The following is a 23,784-nucleotide window of genomic DNA, read 5'->3' as shown; positions in this document are numbered from 1 at the left end:
GAGCGCGGTCGCCGCGGCAGCCCCGGCGGACAGCGCGTCACCCCCGGCGACCCCGAGCCTCCCCGGGGCGGGAGAGCTGAAGCGCCGCCGCGGGGGGGGCGCCCGGTGCGGGACTGACGCGGGCGAGGGCGGGCGCAGCTCGGGCCGGTGGCCTCGGGCGGCCCCGGGTCGGAAATTGGTCGGGCGGCCGCGGGAAGGACTCGGGCGGCTCGGCGTCTCCGGGGCAGCGCCTGCACAATTCGCGTAATTTGTTTCCTGTCCGTTCGCCGAAAGGAAACCGGTATTGTGTTCTGGCAGCCCAAAACAACCCCGACCGAGGCGCACGGCCCCTGCAGCAAAACCCGGCTAATTTCGCACAAAGGAATCAACCGTAAAGGCAGTTGTCTTGATGCTTTATTTTTTCTCTTTTCCTAATTTGTTATTTCTACTTCTTACCTTGTTTGGAAAAGGTACTGTATTTGAAACTGCAGGGGGAGGATCAGAGTACTTAAAAAATACTTCAGGTTCTTTTACACCTTGAAAATGTAGCAGTAAGGTAGCTGTATAAGATAGTATATGATAAAGCATTAGTTTAGGGTGTGTATATAAAAGCAGAATTTAAGAATGTGCGGAGCATATAGGAGTGCTGAGCAGCCCAGCCTTTCCCTAGAAATGAAGAGTAAGGCCACCTGTCTCTCGGTAACTCAGCAAATGCTAAGTCACTTTACTGTTATAAAGCAGCCCCCTTTAGTGGGAGCAGAGTGTAGTGATGATGCTTAGAGAGCAACAGAAGCTTCAGGATGAAGGAATGATATCTTTGATTTGAGAACGAGCAAGCTTTTCTTTTAAAAATCAGACATCATTTATCAAAACATCCAGGTGCTTTCCAAAAAGTCCAATAAGCTAAGACCACCAGGAAAAGACCGAGAAACGTCTATTTCTCATTTCTTCCTAGGAGGTTGCACAAATTTTGTCCACAATAGGCTGGACAGTTACTTAGAGAAGATATGGGGTAATTTTGGAGTTTATTGTATTTTTACCAGTGAGGACAGGCTAGAGATCTAGAAAGGCTAGAGACCTTTCTAGCCTTTTTTTTTTTTTTAATAACTCAAATAAAGCTAGAAAAATGTCAAAATCTGACCTAGTGCAGTTCAGCTAACTTTCAGTTAGTAGGTAGGCCTGATTTCACTGCAGGTTGTTTTGTCAGTAAAATAGGAAGGTTTTTCAGTGCACAAAGACACAAGATACACTGGCTAAGAAATTGCTTTACTTAGGCTTTGTTATTTTTTTAATCATGATCTCCAACTGCATACTTCCCTTTCTGGCTTGTGTGTACCACAGCATACTCTAAGATTTTGCCAAACCACAGCTATTTGCAATATTCCATTACTCTAGTGTTTTCTTACAAAGGGGAAAGTTCACAGATCTCTTTTGGTTCTGCATGTCTGCTGACCTTTCGTTTTGCAAGATCCTGGACGACTGAAATTTCTGGTGGCTTGGTGGTTAGTGCAGACATACACCCCACAGTCAGATCTGTGGGAACATTTAAGTGAAGCAAATCTGACCGTGCGGTGTTTCAGTCAATAAAAGGAATGTATTTCCTCCTTTTGAAAGGATGAAGAAAAGCCTAAGCTGTTGTTTTAAATATTCTCTTTTTTCTGTTCTTGCTGCCTCGAGAGTTTTGCTCTGCCACAGTCCTGCTCAGTAGTCCGTGCACAAACTCCTCTTTGTGAAGCATGGCCTTAGGTGTTAGATTTTTATATCTTTTTAATGCTGAAGGCAGCAATTTTACTACATTTAGTCATAATAAAAGTTCACAATATTACTCAAAAAATAATAAAGCTGCAGTAATATTGGTGCAGTGTTCAGTGAAGTTTGAGTAATTGAAGCTGTGAGATTGGAGGGATGTTGATATTAGAACCAGAATGTTTGGGGATTTATCCTCTCTTAAGGAAAAACACATTTGTTAGTGTCAAATGATTGTTTTTTAGTCATAGGGTTAGTTTTCACCAAATGCATTAAAATAACTTGTGTGCAGGAACCAATAACTGAGGAGGAAAAAGAAATGGCAATAATGAGTGACTAACGTCCATGACTGTTTGAATATGTAGGAACTAGAGTGTAATCATGGCAACTGATGTCTCTTTTTTTCTCTTCTGTTTTATGCCCACTGGCTCCCACACCAGCACTTGGTCCTTGCACAACTCTGTGGTTGCAATGGAGGTAGTGGAATTGGAATGTGAAGGCTATTATGCTAGAGATATCAATCAGTCCTACTCCATAATCATTTTTTGTATCTTTTGATTCAGTGTTTGAAAAAACAAAGCTTGCAATATTTTAAGCAAAAGGCCATTTACCTGATGTTTTATATGAACCTAACAGAAGATCCCATAGCTGTTATGTCAGTGTACAGTAAACTGGAATTTCCTCACTGCTTATGGAGTTATCCACTGTGCCATAAAGACATACAAAATAAAAAATAAAGATACTGAAAAATAGATATAAATTATGCATTTTGAATCATTACTATTTATGATCTTTAACATTTAGATATGCATAGGTCATGTATACAGTACATAGCAGCTTCTATGTGGATGAGTATGTGTAAAACATGTCATGAATCCACACATTGCTTGTTGTTTTCAAATGCTAACACTGAACTGTAAATAATGTCTAAAATATGATGTATTGTAATATGGTGAGCTGGGAACGTCTGTTATTTTCTTTAATTTTGAGCTGTATATTTTATCATAGGGGTGTGGGAATAGTAGGACTCAGCTTGAGCCAGGTTCAAGAGAGGATGAACATACAAGCCATTAATCAAGTAAATACCTTACTCTGAAGTACTTCCAAAGTTTCTATTTATTTTAATGTCATCACTTACATAAGTACAGAAATACGCTCACAGAATGAGTTTGCAATGTCAAGGCACACCAATGACAAATTTGATGTTTTTATCAGAAAAGGGTGATAAGATATCCTGACCTTTGATTTCAAGTTTGTATCAGCAGAAATTATCTGCTTATTCAGCCTAGTTTAGAGAAGCTGTTGACTATATTCGTATACCTCAATAGAATATCCAGACACTGTAATTCCTTTAGGATCTGGAGGTCTAAGCCAAGCAAGGAGCTTCAGGTTTAAAATCACACATGTAGAAGCTTGTTGAAAAAGTGTCACTGTGGTGAGACTGGCCTGATCCTACCAAGCAGTTGATTCCAACTCTTTTGGTCCTAATGGGGCTGTAGGGTACCCAGAATAGCCAGAGATGTGTTACGGCAAGAGGGGAGAGAGGAAATAGGAAGATCCTACTCTGTTGTTTGGCTCCTGAGTGTAGACATCACAGAGATGGTGTAAATGGGGGGCATTCCCACACCAGGAGTCCTCTTTCCCTTACTCTGTCTTTAGGGAGATGCATACTTGCTGCTGTAAATTTGAACCCTGTATGACTTGTGGGTTCTGATAGTTTATCCATAAGGAATTTGAGTAATCTGACTGATGGGACAGTCAACAGCAGACCAATCACAAACAATTCTGACTTCTGAGAATGGTGGGATTCTAGACAGAATACGACTCTAGAAAGAAGTGTAAACAAGTTGTTTTCCCTTTACAAAGAGAGAGGGACAAGGAAAAGACCAGAGATGGAGAAGATCAATGTCAGCTGTTCCAACCACAGTAAACTGCCAAGTTAGGATCTCAGACAAAGAATTACCATTTCAGTATTTACACTTAAATACTTAAAAACTTAAATATCTGTATTTTTAGACATATTTCTCTTTCTTGTTAAGCTTATTTCTTATTCCATACAGGTAATTCAGCTGAATCAGCGTGTCTTTTTTATGCTTTCAGAAGTCTTGAATATGTTACATATGTTTTTCAGGTTTTGCTTTGAGTTTCTTTCTGTTTAAGGTTTCTATTCTCAGATCATCTGAAGAAAATGCTAATTTTACCTTATTAAACCTTTTCTCAAGTGCATTGTGAACACTTTAAATAAGCTATATACCAAGTGCAATAGTACGGGTAAAAGTGGTAAAATCATGTAGCTGTTATCAGTTAGCAATAGTGCTACTGGCTCAGCCCTCAGCAGAGCCAGTGTTCTACTTTGCAAAAGTGCAGGCAGGAATAAATCCAGGAAAATCATCTCTTCTACTCATACACCCCAAACATGGGATCTGCTGCCATCCTTTTGTCATGCCTCAAGAATTTTTGAGGGTTTGCAGCTAGTATGACAACACAAAGATCATCTACTGTAGTTTATTTATTAACTCTTATTTGAGAGACTTCTAAATATTAAGAAGAAGCAAACTGGTTCAGACCAGTGCTTCACTGAGCATGGGAATCTGCCTCTAACAATAGCTCTAAGCAGATACTGAAGGAAGAAAAAGAATTGCAACTACATGTGATGCTGCCTCCCCTGCTACAGCTTCATACTCTCCCAACCTCTGACCGTTTTTAACTGTGAGAATTTTGTGAGTGAGAGGTTTTTCTGTTAAATATTCTACTCTTAAAAGTACTTGTCCTGTCTCTCTTGAAATAATGTAAACTCTTATATAAATAATAAAATCTATGGCAAGCAATTCCTCAGATCTACCATATCATATATGAAGAATCCCTCCTTTCATCTTGATTTGACCCTGACTCCCACAGGCTCCACTTTGTGGCCACCTATGCCTGTTCTGGAAGAGGCATTCAACAGTGGAGCTCACTCTTCCTCACTCTCTCCCACTCTTCTCTCGCCCAGCAACTTTTCCATCTCAGGAGTTCGTCAACCTCTATTCCATATCAGCCCCCAGCCACTGAGTACAGTGATACCAGAACTAAATATTCTCCTCCCTTTCTTTTGCATTTTAATAAATGGCAGGACCTTCCCTTTTATTTCATTGCTTCTTAGTTTTCTTAAAACCTTAAGTAACAGATGTTGTCAGCAGCCTTAATTAAATCCTTTAAGACTACAGGGATCGCTCTTTTCTACATGTTTATGAGGCAGCAAATTCCGTCTGCAGAAGCTACACTATAGGTCAGCTTTTCACATGATGACCTATATTATAGTTCCTGCAATTTTTTTATGCAGAAGTAAGCTTTCTGGATTGCCACAGAATTATTATTTCTCAAAATTGTCACGTTTGCTACCCTCTAGTCTCTAAAACGACTCCAAAATCAAGTTATACATGGTCATAGTGCTTCATTATAGAACTCTTCAGTGAATACCATTTAGTCCTGGTGCTTTGCTAGTCTTTGTTCTGTCTTGATTAAGATGATTTTGACTGTCTGTTGTTATTTTCACTTTGGACTGATCCTCACTGAGTTCTCCAGAAGGGATTCCTGCATAAAGTTCTCCCCAGTTTCCTCATCAATGAATACCGATGCAAGAGGACTAACTTACCTTTTCTGTAACATCCATGTGTCTTCTGAGCACTTATGTTTTACCTTGGCCCTCAACTGGCCCTCTAGCAAGCTTTTGCTCCTAGTTGTTGTAAAGAAGAGTGATTTAGTAGTTTAGTTCCTTTGCCTAGTTGTTTCCCAAATTCTCTTTGGCCTATCTAATTGTATTTTTGTGTTTCTCAGAGTTCATGTTTCTTACTATTATCTTCTTTTGAATGCAGTATAACTATTTGCTGTGGTTCAGACTGTTTCTTTTTTTTCAAGTCTGGTATCCTTCAGCTTTTTCCTAGCACATGTAAAGATTTAATTCTTTTAGCTCCCTCTCCTAATTTGTTCTTAACAAGACTGACATTGTTCCCTTACTGGAGTTTAGCACATCTGCAGAGGATTCTTTGGTCTTTTTTAATCTTTATAGAAATACTGTTTTCATAAAATGGGGTTTTCAGCTCAAGATTCTGAAACAGATGTCATGCATTGTTGTCCATCAAGCCAAGGACTGCACCTAGTCTTGAGGGTTCATTCAGTGAAAAATTATTCCATCTAAATAATACCAGCTAAGAATGGCATCTGCTTCATATAGCAATGTGTCAACCTACTGTTGTCAGTGGTACTGTCCTGGCTGGTGGTTTGCCATGTAGATCGAATCCCATGTTCTTCCCAGATGGGCATTGGATTTTGACCCAGGCAGATTAAGTGCTTCTCTCTGAGCTGACCAGTTTGCTATGTTTGGAAACTGTTTAGCCTCTCTACTATCTACTGTCTCTATACTCTTTTAAGGTGAATAGAGGAAGGGCCTTTCATTAAATAATTGAAAGAGAGATCTGTCTTTCAAGAGGAGTTACTTTTAAAAGGAGAAACTTTGTTTTTAAATCAAGTTTTGTCCTCTGTTTTAAACCTCCTCAGACTCTTATCATGGCTTTGCAATATCACAGCCATCTTTTAAAAAGAACTTTTTAGGGCAGAACAATCATCCAGGTTAGTGTAAAACACCACAGATAGTGTTGCTTTATCTGCAGAAAATAATTTGAGGAGAAGATTTCTTATGTTGAAAAATAATTAATTGAAGCTGCCGTGTCACCTTTCCAGGATTCTACAAATAACTGCTAACTACCAGACTAAATAAATCAAACATGAAGAAAAGTGCACTTTTTTCTTTAAATCTAGACAATACTATAGAAAAGTAAGGGTAATGGTGATACAGAAAACATGATATATTAGAAAAACAAAAGGTATTTGAATATGTTAGGCATGAAACTTCATCTTAGACATAGTATTAACATGTGAAACATTTACATTAGATGGAATTGAAAATAAAAATTAATGTTTGAAGTGAGAAATTGGTTAAATGAACTTTCGTTCTGTCATCTATCATATGAGCTGTAGAGGCACATAGACTTAAAATATAGATATTACTTATTGTGATGATTTTAATTTAGTGTTGTTACAATAAACAATTATGCATACCATTCAGATTCTATAAACACCCTAATCAAATTAGAATTATTACAAAGAAAAAAATCTTGGGTCATTTTTAATATTAGGCTCCTAATATCTACTCTGAGCATCCTTCCCACTGATGTACTAATGCTAAGCAAACTTTAGTATCCTGAGAAACATTAGGCTAAAGATAGCTCAGTAAAGAAATGCCATAGGAAAAGATTCATGTAAAATTTGATTATTGTTTTGTAAATGGGTGCCTTCACTTGCTGAAACAATGGCAGGGAGTCTCAGGGAAGGGAGCGAGTGGAGCTGTGTTGCTGCTAAGATGCCCTGGGAGCACAGGGAGCACCCCCAGCTCTGCATCTCTCCTGGAGGGTTTGTCACATTTGCACACAAAAGGTCATCAGACAGACCCAAGGGCAACAACACTTGCTAGTAGAAAATGCTCATTGATTCCCCTGTTGCCCCTAAGTTACCTGAGGAAGAGCGGGATGGGGAGGAAGGTGCTTCTCTCCTACCTTAAAAGTATGGTGGTTGTAGCAAAGACAAGCTGGCCCTGAAAGACAAATCAATTCACTTGAGACAGCAAGAGGTTCATGACCCCCTTGCAAAAGGGCAATGGCTTCTGGCGGCAGCCTGTATGGAAACATGGTGGGTAGAGGAGGAGCGGCAGCAACCAGAGTATCACTTCCTCCCCATCAGCTGCCTTGCTTGGTTTTCTCCATCCTTCCCCTTTGTCTGTCTGTCCCTGCACCACCCTTTCCTTCTTCTCTGCTAGCCTGAGGACACGGAGAGCAGCTGCCCTGGTGCTCCCGGGGAGGAGGAGGCCCTGCAGGAGGGCCCTGTGGCCCTGCTGGGGGGCTGCAAACCATCTCCGTCGTGGCCATCGCCCCCACCTCCAGCCCTCCCTCCCTCCTCAGCAGCAGAAAATGAACTGGGTTGGTGGCAGTCGGTGAGTGAAACTCTTCAAAGGCTGACAGAAACAGCTCCATGCTGTGTCGGTGTCCCCTCAGAGGCTGGGCAGCGCTGTGGTTTGTGTGGTGACACAGCCATCCCGCCCCAGACAGGGCTGTCATGTTTAGGCCCAGTGTTTCTCCACAGACAGGGGCTGGGTGAGGCCTTTCCTCACAACCTCAACAAACAGCAGTGGTTGCCATTTGGAGAAAAAGATGTACAGGTATTGAGATGCACTGAAATAGTAAAATACCACAAACTGAGTTGTAATGTTAAAAAAAAAATAAGATAACATTCAGTTTCTTTAGGTGCTGTGCCATCTGCCCATCTACTAGAAATGTAAACCCCACAGATTTTGCCAGCCACTGGGAAGCAGTGTTGCTAAACACAGCTTTGTAATCTTCCTGACTCTATGCAGAATCAAACTAAAAGAATAGCTTACTCATCTAGAAGTCTTCCCGGCAAAATGGGATTTCTGAATGTTGCCTCTGTGAAGCAGGGGGAAGGGAGAGCTTCAATTCGAAAAAAAAAACCCAAAACCCCAAACCCAACGTTGTCTGAAATGTCTGTCTGTCATACCTTCTATAAGAAAACAGTGTGTAGGAGTATTGCACGCACTTAGCAAATACAAATCAACCTGCTACTTGCTGCTGCTGGTGGTATCTGTCAGGGTTCCTTAAGTGAGTCTGGGATTTGCATTTGAGGTGCCAGAAAATCTACCTGTTACTGAGGCTTCTCCCCACTGCAAGGGCAAATGTTATGTACGCATGTTTAGAAAGTTTGTTCTAACCTTAAGAACAGGAAAAGAAAAAAAAAAGTCATTCCGAGGGGATATTCGATATTTCTAACCCTCAAAAATGTCCTAATCTTACTGACCCAAGGAATGCAGCCGTGCTCACCCTGCTCACAGCAGGACCATGACATCGAATTTTGTGCACTATGTCCTGTAGGCAATCCATTTCAATTCATTTAAGGCTATGTTTTAAAAGTGAGATACATAGTTAAAGGTATAACCGTCTCCTAGGGTGCACAAACAACAGCACCTTGTAGTGAGTGACAAACTGTTGTTCTTACCTTTTTTTGTGGAAGGTTCACAATATACTGTACCGAGAAGATAAAAGCTTGTATAGTGCTCCTTTGGGTTTTTTTGCTGATATATTTTGGAACTATGTTGCAGCATGACAAAGAAAATTAGGAGAAAATAATATATTGACAAAGATTTCTTAAGTTTTAAGAAATTACAAATTGATGAAATGTTGCATTATAGGTCAAATGACTAAAAGCTTCTTCTGTTTTCCTTTTTCATGTTCAATGTAGTAGCCTAATATACAATGTGGTCCTGTCCTTACCTGAGTAAACCAAGATCAGTCAAGGTGACTTCAACAGAGATATATTGACTTAACTACCTGAATATCCATTATAACATAACATGTAACATAACATAACATAACATTAGCATAGCATAACAGAACACAGCACAACACAACATAGCATAGCATAACACAACATAACATATTTGTATCCTAAATTCTCAATAACATTAAAGCCGTGACTCAAGATTATACTTTTGCAATTAAAATAATAATTATTTGCATTTTTAGGAGCAGAATCATATTAAAGCAGGAAAGGAGAAAACAAAAGGTAAACAGTTTTAGCTACCTTGGATTTTATGTTGTTATGTAAATGCTTTAGTGGATTCACTTAGATAATACTTTCAAAGCATTTAGGATGAGATTCAAAACAGTAACTTAACAGTTGAAATATTTTTACCTGACTTTTAGGGCAAAAGTCTTGTGCTAGGTTTACTACACTGAATTCCAGCAGGAAGAGGAGGCAGCCAGAGAAGGGCATGAATGAATGAATGAATGTGCCCAATTTAAGTTTTACTGAATTACTTCTGTTACCATATTACATTGGTATGTGCTGACACATGGGATTGCTTGAAGCCTCACAGTGACAACCACATGGTCAGCTGGCCTAACACATGCATACACAGCTATTCTTCTGGGCTGTATTAAAGGATGTTAGGCTCATTGAAGTACTTTATTTGGCATTTGCAAAAGTAGGCCAACTTATTTGTATTTTGAATCCGAAAGTGAAATAAGAGAATCAAACTTACCCCTGGCAGAAGATGTTTCAAACAGGAAAAAGGAAGAAAACAGTAAGAGAAAATGGCTATAACTGCAGTAAGTGAAGTCAGTGTCCTAAGCAGGGAAGAAAGAGGCAGCACAGGGAAGCTCCACCACTGAAGCTGGTATCCCCAGTGCCCAGAGCAGGTGCATAGGCACACAGAGAAGTAGGAGAAACAGGCTGACTGTATGGAGACAATCACTGAAATAAAAATGTTTACATAAGGGAATACAGGACCAATCAGCAGCTTGTTGTCTTCATCACTTTCCCAGTCTCCTGGAGGCCTGTGAGTTCTCAAAATATCTGTTTTCTCAGGGATTACTGGTCTAAACCACATAATTAATGTTAAAACTGTGTAATTTGCTTCAGTGGAAGAGGGAAATAAGGAAAGGATCCAAGTAAGGATTGTTTTTAATAATGTAGCACTAAATTACTAAACAGAGTGGTAATTTTGTAATTGCTATTACACAATTATTAGTAATTTGGTAATTTAGAGGTGATGGGAAGAAAACATCTGGGACACTGAAGGAAAGTGGATACATCTTAGGGGTGTGGACCCCAAAGTAATATAAATTTTGAAGTATTGATTTGTACACAGGTTGATTTTACTTCTTAATTGAAAAATAGATATTTTCCACAGATGAAATCAGCCTAGAAAGCTAAAGATAATAATAAATTATACTGAAAATTAGTTACCAATGAACATGTTTGGTATATTGTTTACATGTAACCTGCATTCAGGAGAGGAATTACATCTCAGAAGAAAAGCCAGTGCTATTTTTTTTTTCTTTTTGGCATAGCCTTCAATTTTCAATATCTGTCTTTCAGTTAGAAAAAATAAATCTTACTTGTTTTATTTTATTAATCTACTGTACTTGCTGCTAATGATTTTAGGATCGTTATTAAGTCTCTACAAAATGATGGGTTTTATTTCCTAAATTTTCCAGAATTATCTGCTTGATATATTAAAAGTGTCAGTTGTATCTCTTTTTATTCCTTGCAACAAAAAGTCTTTCTGAAGTCCCAATCATAGAGATTTTTTTTTTTTTTTTTTTTTTGTCACAAGACTATTTTCTTTGTCAAGAAAGACAAATTTGGAGAACAGTAAACTCTTTGTGTCATTATGGATGGCTCATCTGGTGTATGTAATCTTGCTAGTTTATTTGCCTACTATCCTATAAGTTGCCTAAAAAGCCCAAGTTTAAATTTTTAAAGACTTCTTTCTTGCCACATTTGTTATCTTTTATTTGAAAGAAATATTTTTTAGTGATTGTACACGAAGTTTGAGAAATGAGTGTTTAAGGACTAAATTTTTGGCATCAAGATAATGGTGACTTATTCTAAATATGACTGAATTATACTTGCAGTATAAGGCCATAAAAAATAAATTAACTGCTAACAGGGTGTGAGAATTCAGAGGTACTTAATCATGTGCTTTTATTATTAGGAATTGTTCACTAAGTCTTGCTTGCTAATCTCAAAAGAAATATCTATCTATACTCCTAGTCTGTTGTTGAAGCTTTTGTCAAAAACTTATTATCTCCTTTAAAAATTTAAGGAATACTTTGAAAAAAAGAAACTTAAATCAAAAATGAAGCTTCTGGAAGTATCATCTCCTAAAAGTTCAGCAGTCAGTTTAGATCTTCTTAATCTCTATGTGGTTAACCAGATATCAACCAAAAAAGACAACACCGGTGAGTTTTGAGTAACAGTGTTCTGACTTCTCAGAATCAGTTATTCTTAACTATTACTGCTGTTATTTTCGTTCTTGTTCTTCCACGTGTAACTTCATGCTCAGTGTTGTTTTATTTTTAAAATAAAAAATTATAACTATATACAAAAATTATGACTGAATAAAAAGTCAGGGCATAAGACGAATCAAATAACCTTGGCTACAGCCTGTGTGACCTTTAAAGTCTTGTACACTGTCCTGGTTCTGGCCAGGAAAGGGTTAATGTTTGCAACATACACTTATGCACCTTCCTCATTTTCTATTCATTAATTTTATCTTATATTCATTTCTTTTTCCCTTTGCCGTTGAACGGGTCCATTTGTAATCCACTTCCTTTTTCATTTGGGCATTTGGAATAATCTTGTCAGTTCTACCCAAATTATCTTTCCTAAAATCCATTATTAAACTTCTAAAGAAACGTCACTGCAACTTCAGTCCTACTCTTTACCTGCAGATGGGGTACTGAGAAACATTGTTTAGTGGTGGACTTGGCAGTGCAGGGTTAATGGCTGGACTCAATGATCTTAAGGTCTTCTCAAACCTAAACAATTCTATGACTCTATGACTCTTATTTTCTGTGACATATTCATAAACCAGATTGTGGAAAATTTGTTGTCCTATGCTGAGGAAAAGTAGAAGATGACTGAGGAGGGCAACAGAGCCTGTCCACACACAACAGCTGACTGTGAATAATTTTATACTATCATGCCATTTAGAATAGAGTTTTTGCATTGTTAGTAAAAAAGAAAGAAAAACTATGGCTTTAAATGGATTAAGAAGACTAAAACAACAGCTATTGTACTCAAGTGAAAATTCAGGAACCTCAAAAGTTTCTCCAAGCCCAGCTCTGATATACCAAATAATTTCATTGCAGAGAATGTGAGGAAGCCAGTCCACGTGGATATCATTGAAGATGCAAAAAAACTTCCTGGGAGACACAACTTAGAGCTTCCCACGTCACCACTACATACACAACATAAGTCAAACCTAGATGATCTCCAGAACAGGTACTTGTATAAAATAGTTATGCTAAAATGAAGTTCTGGAAAAGGTATTTCATGATGGTTTTATATTTGGAGTATTAAGAAACCATATACGTACCGTAGTAAACAGGGAGTTTCACAATCACTCCTGGCATTCCAGTGATACTCTTACTGTGAGAGAGTAAATAAATAGATTCTGAATAAAACACTGCACATGAAGCTGAGAGATTTTTAAAAAAAAAGGTGGTGTGTTTTTACTCATGTCAGGTACATACACTAGTTTTATCTTGAGAAGCAGGCTATTCAAACAGCATTATCCACTTACACTGCTTTCCCATCCAGCTTCAGACCCTGACCTGACCAAATCACACACAGGCTGCTCACAACTGCTTAAGAATCAGGCCTTTGTAAAGATTTGTGGAAAAATATTCCTAAATTATTTTGAAATTAATACTCAGAAAATTTAAATCTTACAGATCTTGTATCTTGTATTTCATAGGCTGTTTTTGTTCATTTTGCAAGGTTACAAAAGCAAGTACTGGACAGCAGAAGGCAGCATCTCTCAGAGGAAGTAAAATACCAGCATAATGTAGGTTTATTTTTCCTATGATATAAAACTAAAATTGTTCAGCAATTGCTGTATTTTTAATTTATTTTTGAAAGAGTGACCAAATCTCATCGATACTGAAATATGTGAAGTCTTCCTCTTTAAGACTATTTTGATATTGCAGTCACATTTTATATTTATTCCTGCAATTGCTTACATTTTTCTGGAAAGGTTCATCTTGTTTTAGGCATTTTGCAAATTATTTCAGAATATCTGTGCTCTAAGCTAGTCATGAAGAACAGAGCTTATGGGAAAGGAACAGAGGTCAACAGCAGGTAAATTAAAAAAAAACAGAAATGTGAAATGATGGAATGTGAGAAACATAAACGAAAGTGAGTCTTTAAGAGGAACTTAAGTGCAAGTTGCAGAACCAATTCAGCAGATCATTTACCTATATACCTAGTGCTAAAAATGTGTTTATATCCATGTCTCCGCAGGATAACATTTGTGTGCATGTTTCAAATTAAATAAGTACTTATGTATTTCCCTGAAATAAGCTCTTATAACATTATGTTTTTCGTGAAAAAGTCGTATCATGACACTCAAATACACAAAAATTTTCTCTTCCTTGTGGTATATGTGCAGAGATGTAAAAGATATAGAAAGGCTTGATTACTTTGCACTTTATGCTTAAATCAAAATAGTTTCTGATAAAATTTTCTTTGCCATGTTTTGTCTAATTTTCACAAGTAACTGAATTACTGTATGTTGGCACTAGTATGGAACAAGAAGACAACTGAGCAAGAGCTTTTATTGCTTGTTCATTGTCTTCTTAGGGTTTTCAGTCCTCTAACTGTACACAGCTTCCAGAAGAAAAGTTCAACACAAACCTAATGGGCGACATTTGCGAACAGACCTATGAAGAGAAGCTGCAAAAGCAGGTTTGGTTAACATTTTACTTCCACAGAATTGTTTTAAACTATTTTACTTTTGTTTTGTATGTAGATAAAGTGTAATTGTGAAGATAATTATAAACAATCAACATCTCTTGTAGGCTGGTGGCAACGAATAGTCCATATATACAAATATATTTGTTTTATTGTTCTGAAGTAAGCTTAACTTGAGCTTAACATTGATCTCTCAGCATTGCTGATATCTGCAGAAAGAGAATTAGTCACATGCTGCTGGCTTTCTTTTGTTTCTGGCTTGTAAAATTGGTTAAAGAAAGCTAAAGTGTATTATAGTTGTAGATACAGCTTTCTTAAACATACAGTTGGTGTAACTGGGTGTCGTATGATCCCAGTTGATCCCATGATCTAATTTTTAATCTTACAGTGTGAGTAACATAGTTCTTACAGTATTCTCAGTGCTCTAAAAGGATTGAGAAAAGCTTGCTCTTTAACTCATTACCTTTAAGTAACAATTGAGTTATTTGTTCTGATGCATGTTACTATTTTTTTTTTTTGTTAACTTCAGGATTCTTAAAACAGTCATCCTTAGAAAAGTAATAGCAAATACAATATGCTTTATTTTTTAGAAAATATATTATTAATTAGAAATAATAAAACAAATTCTATGTGTATCATCAGTGGTATTATAAAGTCTTGAGGTCAGTGAGGAAGAAGTGCTTCAAAGGCTTCAGAAAGGGAGATGTTGGGTTGTTCAGAAAATGAGTAGGCAGAAAGCCAGAGGAACCTGACCTGAAGAAAAAAGGAGCCCAAGAAAGATGCTTTCAAAACACAAGGACAGTCTACCTCAATGTGCAAGAGAATGTGCAAAGAGGGCTTTCATTGCCTGGGAAAGACCCAGATATGGGGTGAACTAACCAGTATCTTCTACAGTCTAAACAGAGCTACAGACAGGACAGAGCCAGAGGTACACAGAAAAATGGCAAGAGGTAGAAGGCACAAGTTTCAACAATGGAAATTCTGTTTGTACAGGATAAAAAATAGCCATGAAACTGGCTAAGGACAAGAAGAGGCCATGCAGCAGGTGGTTGTCCTGAGCATTACTGAGCAATCTGGCCTTAGCTTGAAGCTGACCCTGTTTTAAGCAGGTTGGACTAGATGACTCTTGAGGTCCCTTCCAGACGAGGTTTTCTGATTCTGTCAACTTCAGTGGAACTTCAGATTGTTGCAGTCTATCAAGCTTGTTCATACTGTGGGAGGATGGGATGCTAAAAGGACATTTTGCATATTAACATTGATATGCGAATGTGGACAAGTATAAGTTATACAGAACTCAGTTGGGCTGTTAGCAGGTTTGGGCTTCCACTGTAAAGATAAAAAGAAGTAAAAATGGTGGGAAAACATGTATATTATTTGCAAACCCAAGTTTAAAGTTTTAAAGACTATAGCCATTATGTGTATTCAGAGTTTGATAGCTTCTACTGTTTTCTCAGCCAGGAAATAGTCTCGATCAAGACTCTTGGAATACCAAACCTCCAAGCCAGTGCATTTTCAGGAAGTCTGATACAGTGCTTCAGGAACTGTTTGAACCATTTCATAGGTAGGCAGTGATTTTACACTACAGAGGGAAATAACAGTCAAGTTTAATGAAGAAAAATACTAAGATTATCTGAAGCTTATTGCTACTTGTCTTTTTCACTGATTTTTGATGCTTTTCAAATAGAAATTGAAATCAAATGGAAAGACTAAACATACAAAGCTATTTCAATTTGCTGAAAGGCAGCAAAAGCTGAATTTTGGGTAGACATTTGGAACCATGATCTATTTTTTTCAATGTCACAAACATGATAGTGTTACTGAATTTACCTTGAATGATAGCTCAGATTTACTAAGAAGCCACAAGGAGAGTGAAGCTGCCTCAGGTCTCATTAGTTCTGGTCACTGTTACAAGTGCTTTTCTGATGACCTTGATGCAGTAGCATCAGTTGAGCAACTCCACCTACTTGTTTATACTTGGGATTCCACCAACAAAGCATTTTCTTTCTTGCTCTTTCATATGTGATCCTATTATAGCTCTTTTCCCCTATAATTTTTTCAATAATACTTTTATGGGAATATGCACTTTGTTTTTTAAAGAATGGTTAGAAACCAAGAATATATTTCTGTTTGTATGTGCTGATTAAAAATATTTCTAATCATAGATGGTTTAGGGCCAGACTCATTTGTACTGAACATTTTATATAATTTTCTTTCCAGGAACTCTTCCCTTGGATCTAGGGGTTGTACACAGCTAATCTTTCTTTACTCGTTTTATTCTATGAGTCTGCCATCTGGTTGAAAGTTCCCGTCAGTGTCTAGCTTTGGCTGGATAGAGCCATAAAAAGACCACATAGTATTTTGCTGTTCCTGAAGTACCTACAGTCTGTTTGCTTGGGGACTTAAGTGACTGATAATCTCACTGGTCACGCGATAACCAGGCACATTAGCTTCCTCTCAGCCACCTTATCTTTCACTCTTCTTGTAGCTTCTCTTGGTTTTCTCCAGCAAAACCTCAAATGAGGATAGCATTCACCTTGCTGTATATCTGGGACAATTCCTCATTAATATCTTTACATTAAAGCCCTACATAACCTTATTGCACCTACACCTCCCCTTTCATTTCTCCCCCGGCCGTCAGGCCTGCACTCATCTGCTTATGGCACCCCCTGTTGTCTTCTACCCATTTATGGCTCATTAAAAACATCTCCTTTCCAACTGTTCTTCAAATCCATTTCTTTATATTGTCCTTGTTTTGTTTTCATCCATTGTAGCCATAAATTCTTATACCTCAAGAGATGGCAGTTCTTTTGTGAAGGGAGTTTCTTTCACTGTGAAAAGTAGAGTGTAAATTTATACAATTGTTTAATGTAGCATACTGATGATGTAATCAATGTGTGTAATTCTGAGAGGTGTGGCATTAAATATTAACTGAAAATTCTATATGTCTTATTTTCTCATCTTAACTTTTACTTAAGAAGAACCCTCTGAATTGGTTCACAAAACAGTTTTACCTTCCTCACATATATCTGTCCAAATTTCTCCAGGAACAAAGTCTAGTGTGGTTAGCCTTTTAAAACTCTTCTGGGGAGGCTTCTGTAAGCAGAGGAAACTACTTCATTGAAGTACTGTAGAATCTTTATCCAGTTCCAAGTATTTGCTGAACAGAACACCACAGAAGTTTTCTGTACTACATTTCAGTTTTCAAGTTCCATTGACAGCATTGCTCAAAACATTTTAAAGAAAGGTCATTTTTGAATGTCCTTCTTTGCCAGTTCTCTGTGCTTCTGAAGACTCTTAACTTTTTGCTCAGAGTTTCTGAAAGGTCAGATCAGCAGATCCAGCCTGGAAAAAATACAGTGAAAATGTTAGATTAAGAGCTAAGTAAGTGAAAGCATGATAACTTTCAAGCCCCTGATGTTTGCATGATAACATCTTCAAAATCACTACTCTCAGAAGTGGAGCAGGGAAGTCTGGGCAAAATAAAATGTCTGACTGGCCACCTGACAGTGCAATAGAGGAGTTCTGTGCTGAATCAGGATTACTGATCTCAAGTACAAATGGAAGTCACTTGCTAGAGAGACCAGGAATAAAGCAGTACACAGAGTTTATTAGGCTTTTTAGTACCCAAGAGAACTGTAATCTTGAGGAACAAACTACTTTTATGAATAGAGGAAACTATCTTCCTCTTTTTTTCTTTTTTTAATCCCCTCCCCAAAGTTGCTGCCTTTGGTCAGCTAGTGGAGCAGCAGTGACATACTGTGGCTGCTTTTATAAATCACACCCTGGAGGATGTGCTCCATGGCTTGGTATATTTGGAGATATTATGAAACAGACCCCCTTTTAAACCAATCTTACTATAAAGTAAAAACTAAATACAATAAAATACATAATTTTTCAGGTGAAAAAAATGCTCATTTAGGACAAAAACAAGTGTGATGAGTAGTGAAGTCTTTGAGATTTTTATCATCAAGTTATAAAGTGTTGTGTTAGCAGTCAGTATTTTGCTTCTTTGCATACTAAACAAAATGGTTTTTTTCTTTTCTACCCCCACTCCTCTTCATCCCCCACCCCCAGGCTAGACCCTATGAATTCTGCCAGGAAAAATCCAGTCATAATGACCAGTAACGAATCAGAAAACTGTGAGGGAATAAAAGCACCGGTATTTGATTTTGTGAAAGAAACTGCAGAACTGAAAGCTCCCCAAGTTGGAAGTGGTTGTTCCTTTCTGGCACTGTTTGAAGATGAGAGCCAACCAATCCATAATAATCCTTCCACAAAGCATTTTAATCTTTTTGTTAACCAAAGCAGTACTGACATTTTTTTCATCCATTCTGATGTTAGAAATCAAATGACTGACAGAAATTATCCTTACAACACTAGAAAGGCTTATCCTGCAATCAATCAAAAAAAAAGTTCTGTAGACAGACACCTTGAAGGCATTTTCACAACTCCAGAACTCGTTTTCCTTAAACGTAACAATGACTCAAGTGCAAGCTACAAGGAAACCAGTGGACTTCATAAAACCGACCTGCAGAACTTTAATGAGGGACAGCACTACTTCATACCCTGTGAAAAGAAAGAAAAACATGGAAACTTTGAAAAAATTGGTGCGTATCAAGATTTAAAGGACATGTATTTTGGGTTTTATTCTCCTTTTAAAGACATGTATTCTTATAACCAGAAATGTATCTGCCTGACTGAAAACATGCCATGAATTTTCTGATTGCAATCACTAAATTTTAAATTTTAAGTTTTTTTTTATTTTAAAAACTTGACAGAAAGCTTTGTTTTCAAATTGCATTTATTGTATTACATTTTAAAATCAAGGTTTACTTTTTTTTTATTTTAGAGACATTTGCTTATCACCATGATCAGCAGATTAACTTAAAGGAGAATGTGCAGAATTATTCAAGAAAAGAAAGGTAAGTGCCATGGAAATTATCAAACTATTAACTATTGATAACTGCAGAGACCTTGCTGAATTGGAGAAATCCTGCCAAGAGGACAGGAAGGTAAAATTCTAAACAGTATTACCGAGGAGTCAAGTTTTCCCAGTGAAAATAGTAGTGTATAATGTGAGTAAACTTATGCACAGGTAAGCCCCTTATACCTTTGCTCATCTGCCCATAATAAGTACAGAGAAATACAGTTTTGAGTTCCTGAAATTAAGATCTTGCTTTGGCTTGCCCCCTAAAAGGCTCTGCCACATTCCACTGGCTGCAGAGGAAATTAGTATCTTCCCTGGGCTAAAGTAAGCACATGTGAATGCCCCATATTTTACAAAAGACATTTTTCAAAGCCTCCAATCCATAATATCTTCCATTTTACAAAACAGCACTATCTTCTGCCATCTCTCCAATTCCATTTTGCATTTCAACAGAAATGAAGTTTACCAAAAACAGATTCTTGGTGTAAAATCTCAGTTCAGAAGTAAGTTCAGTCATCTCAATAGTGAAAAGCATTTTATGGTTACTGAAGACAAAATAAAAGTTGAAGACAGAAAAGTCACAAGTGAGGACTTTAATTCAGAAAGAAAATAAAAATACAGGAGGGAAAAATCACTCACCAGAGAACTTTGTGTTTGCATTCCTCAGGGATGATGAGTCCATGAAAGAAACAGCCTGGAGACAGAACCAGCTTTTTGGATTTGAAGAGGTAACTTTTTAAAGAGACATATTTTTTGTCAAAGCTACTGTTTGCAACGTTCGTTTGAGGCGGAGAAGGAATATCCACAACAGTTAGAAACTGAATATAGCTTCACTGAATTAACTTCTGTGGAAGCTTCTTTGCCATCCTGGTTTATAAAAGGAATTCAGAAAGAACTGCTTCTAGTGAAGTGGTTCAGATAGACAGCCCTTACAGGTCCACAGTTCACATGCTTTGATTCACACCTCAGCTGATGCCTGAAATACATTGTGTAAGTTACCCATCAACCCTTAGGATCAAATTCTGCAGGCAGTGCCCAGACATTATATGCAGGATGCTTCAGTATTTTAAAGGAGCTTTGTGCCAGTATTCATATACTGGCACATAGTCTGTTAGGTGTTTTGCCTGTAGAAGTCACCCAGGTACATATGGTTCTGCTCAGGGTACAAATACCTCTTAAAATAATTTGTGGTACAGTGCAGTGGCTCCTTTATGTAATACAGAAACTGAATGTTCCTCTTAACCCAAGGTGCTGATCCAGCTGAACCCTCACTATTAACACTTCATTATTTTTTACAGTTTACAATAGCACGAGAGAAAGAGTCTAAATTTGGAGCAAGTTCAAATCTTCATGAGATGGAGAAAAGTTAGTATCATTTATATATTATTACTTTTTTTTTTCTCCACATGTGAAATTGAAACAGTTACTTTTAAAGCCAGGGAGAATGATCTTTTTGGGATGTTACATTTGTTGAGGGCTTGTTTTTCTGATTCATACAGCACTGTAAAAAGACAAGTAGCATTACCAGGTAGCTGAGAACCATCTATATTTGCTTTTCCTTGAAGAGAGATTCTCTTCCATTAGACTATATGCTGTCATTCCACATGTGGACAGAGGGAGGGGAGTCAGCTCCCTCGGTAGCTGTAGCTGTAGGGTCAGCTGTGCTGGCTGCATTTCAGAGCAGAAGATCTCTCATGGGCCTCCAAGAAAAAAGCATGTAACTTGTATGGCAGCCAGTGTGCACATGGAGTCTGCTGTGTTCCCTCACAGCCCTTGCTCTGCCAAGTCCTTCTTGCTTTGGGTAGCGCAGTTCTGCTGCTGGTGCAGCTGCTGATTAACAGCACAGCTGAAGCTTTGGGGCACCTGTCTCACAACTTCTGCTAAGATATGTTTTCCTGAGAGGAGAAGAGCTGGCTACTGCCTTAGATTGCCTAGATTGAACTTGCTAACATTTTATTCTTTAAACAGTATCTTAAAACTGCATCAGAAATAATAATGTTTAATTTTACATGCTGTACTTGAGAATTGGGTCTTTGGGGAGTTTCTGGTGAGTAGCCTTTCTTTTTCATCTATTTTTCAAGATATGGAGTCACCACTCAGCCAGTCTTACAGTTACTCTCCAAGGCAGACCGAGAGCTATTTGAGCTGTAGTCCTGACACAGTGAGTACCCCCCACAACCTTTGAGGGTTGGCAGGGCTTCATTCAAATCATATCTCTATGCCTGAGGGCATCTAAGGGTGGATGTAGCTGGACTCTTACTTATGGTTTTGCCTTGTACAAGGCAAATTCATGTGTGAGGAGGACAAGAAATTATTAGCTGTAAATTTTCCTAAGTAGTTTAACAGACATGTGGTCTGTTCTGTTGATAATGTCTGGCCATGTGGAATTACAGTAGCATGACTGTGGGAAGATGCTAAGCAAGCTTCTGTGCTCTTCCTTTGTGTATAGCTGCCTTACATTACATGCCTGTAAAGCAGAAGGATTTGACACACAGTGTTTTCAGCCATTCTTGAACACAAAAACATCATGGCGTGTGAGTATAAACTGCATGTGAGCGTGAAGGTCTGCGTTGGCACTGAAAGCCAGGAGTACATCCTTGGGAAAAGAATGAAAAAAACCACAAACAACCTAAACCAGACAGCTCTGGCCTTTCTGTTTATTTGACTAACTTAGTTATTAGTTAGTCATTAACTTAGTCCTTAGTTGTTGAACTATTTAAACAGTTGCAATCACACAATTCTATTCAAACAGTGCGAAGAGGAAGACACAGCCAAAAAAACAGAATATCTGAATGAGCAGTCCTTGAAGACACATGATGCCAACCTCTCAGCAAGCAGAGAGGCCCCCAAGAGCTTCCACACCAGAACTGTGCCTCTCCAGCCCAGCAGTAGTTTGGCTAGAGCAGAAGCAAACATTCTTCAGGATAAAGGCTTAATTTTTTGCGCCATAGAGGACGAAAATAAAAACCACGCTGCCCCATCCGAAGGCAGCTCATCACACCGAGCCCTTAAGAGAGAGCACGTCACTCGCAGCACCAGGTGTGATGTTTGGTCGCAGACTGAGCGCTCTGTGACAGAAGTAGAGAAGGCGGATGTGGCCACCCAGTGTGGCAGCCTGCGGGTGTGCAACTGTGGGGGCTCCCTGCCCGCTGCCCGCAGCCCAGTCGGGGTCCCTCCTCCCCGCACCGCCGGCACCGCGGGAGAAGACGAACTGCCAGTGCAGGAGATACCGCAGCCCGCGGGCGCCGGCAGCGCCGTCGGGACTGCTGCCCTTCCTTCTGAAGCCGAGTACCTGAGTTTGGCTGGCAAAAGGACTCTGGAGGTGCTGAACTACATTGATAAAATGAAGGAGAGAGATAAGCAGTGACCAACTAGAATGGCATGGGAGGAACAGAGAAGTTTTGTTCTGTTCTCAGTGTGTTTCATTCACTTGGCATGTTTTGATTTTTCTAGCCTGGTTGGACAAAAAATATTTTTGCTGTTTGTTTGCTTCAAACTATTAATACCTATGGATTTCTGACTAACTACTGCTATCTCTAAATATGGGTTTCTATAAATATCCAACTGTTAATACATGATTTTACAATACCCTAGTAAATATAAGCATTAGGAATTAGATTGGCTTTCTCACCATATATCCATAGGATTCTGTAGTTTGAGATTGACTTTGCTTCTTTTAACGTAGTAGAAAGATGCTGTTTCACTTCAAAACATTTTTGATGTGGGTCTTAGTTCAGAGCTATTGTTCTGGTTCTTATCCATTTTAACAGACAAACTCGCCTTTTCTGTGTTCATACTAAATACAAAAATGGAAAACAACAGAAAATGTACATCTGCACACATAGAATAGAATGTAATTTAAAAAGAACTAATTTATTATTTTTTAAAAAAGCTGAGTTTTCCTTCCACAGCAGATTTATTGATACACTCTCTGGCTGTTAATACTAACAAATCTTTCATGTGTTTCTGTATTCTGTCTGCAAATTAAAAATTTGAACTACTTTCCTCTTCACGTCCGTATTTATGTGAAGTCACAAATCACAACAAAATAAAAGTTTCTGATAATATTGCTTCTAGGTTATAGTATTTCCTTCTAAAAAGTTCCTAGTCAAGGTGGTAGGGTGACTCATTCTGTCACTGACATCTACTTATAGATCCATACACCTTTACTTCTATAGAGATATCTCTCTCTGTATATCTCATAAAAATGTGTGTATGTATGTATATGTATAAAAAACTGTGTGTGTGTATGCACTGGCATTATCCAGCTGGCTGTGTGCAGGGATCCTCTTCCTTACAAACTGGGCTTGGCCAAAAGCTGTGCTGGAGACTGTTCCCGAAACATAGCAGGAGATTTGCTTCTCTAAGATTAATATATTGTGCTTTCCCCTTGGAACCTGCAGTTAAAAGATTCACTGCCCTTATTCCCACAATGTATTTTTTTTTTATTTCTATGTTTTGTAGAAGGGGCGTGTCTCACCCCACCTGGATGAGACTTGTCACCATCCTTTGTCCCTGCTCTCATCATCAAACTAGCAGTTGTGTTTGCTGCTGGGTTTTATTCTTGAAGCTAAGAGCCATTTTTAAAAGAAGGTCTACATTGCTCAACAGCTTGAGGTTTATAGCTATGCTATTTTAAAAATAGCACCTCAGAAATTTAAGTGGATTTTTCTGTACTTAGAAGAACATAGCTTTGTCTTCTATATGTAAAAATTGCATCCATGAGAAGTGGTTTGCACAGCCCAACTTCTGAAACATGTAACTAT

The 23,784-nt window shown here is 38.3% G+C and overlaps 1 protein-coding gene across 5 annotated transcripts; it reads left to right on the top strand.

The window, feature by feature from the left end:
• The first annotated feature begins 354 nt into the window (after nucleotides 1-354).
• On the top strand, nucleotides 355-23,088 carry C5H12orf40 (chromosome 5 C12orf40 homolog). Of its 5 annotated transcripts, none has more exons than XM_032688399.1 (13): nucleotides 6,369-7,449; nucleotides 9,354-9,393; nucleotides 11,441-11,576; nucleotides 12,489-12,621; nucleotides 13,120-13,186; nucleotides 13,981-14,085; nucleotides 15,546-15,652; nucleotides 18,166-18,698; nucleotides 18,941-19,013; nucleotides 19,686-19,746; nucleotides 20,317-20,383; nucleotides 21,100-21,179; nucleotides 21,771-23,088. In XM_032688399.1, exons 1-13 carry the CDS (start codon nucleotides 7,439-7,441, stop codon nucleotides 22,383-22,385), a joined length of 2,028 nt encoding a protein of 675 aa, XP_032544290.1. In that variant the 5' UTR covers nucleotides 6,369-7,438; the 3' UTR covers nucleotides 22,386-23,088. The 5 variants fall into 5 exon arrangements, with proteins under 5 accessions (XP_032544293.1, XP_032544290.1, XP_032544289.1 ...); XM_032688398.1 differs by having other exon boundaries at nucleotides 6,369-7,750; XM_032688400.1 differs by lacking the exon at nucleotides 6,369-7,449 and adding an exon at nucleotides 7,893-7,975.
• The last annotated feature ends 696 nt before the right edge of the window (nucleotides 23,089-23,784 follow it).

The sequence above is a fragment of the Chiroxiphia lanceolata genome, chromosome 5 (genome assembly GCF_009829145.1).
Source record: "Chiroxiphia lanceolata isolate bChiLan1 chromosome 5, bChiLan1.pri, whole genome shotgun sequence".
Classification (NCBI taxonomy): Eukaryota; Metazoa; Chordata; class Aves; order Passeriformes; family Pipridae; genus Chiroxiphia; species Chiroxiphia lanceolata.
This window is presented reverse-complemented; position numbering and strand designations above follow the sequence as displayed.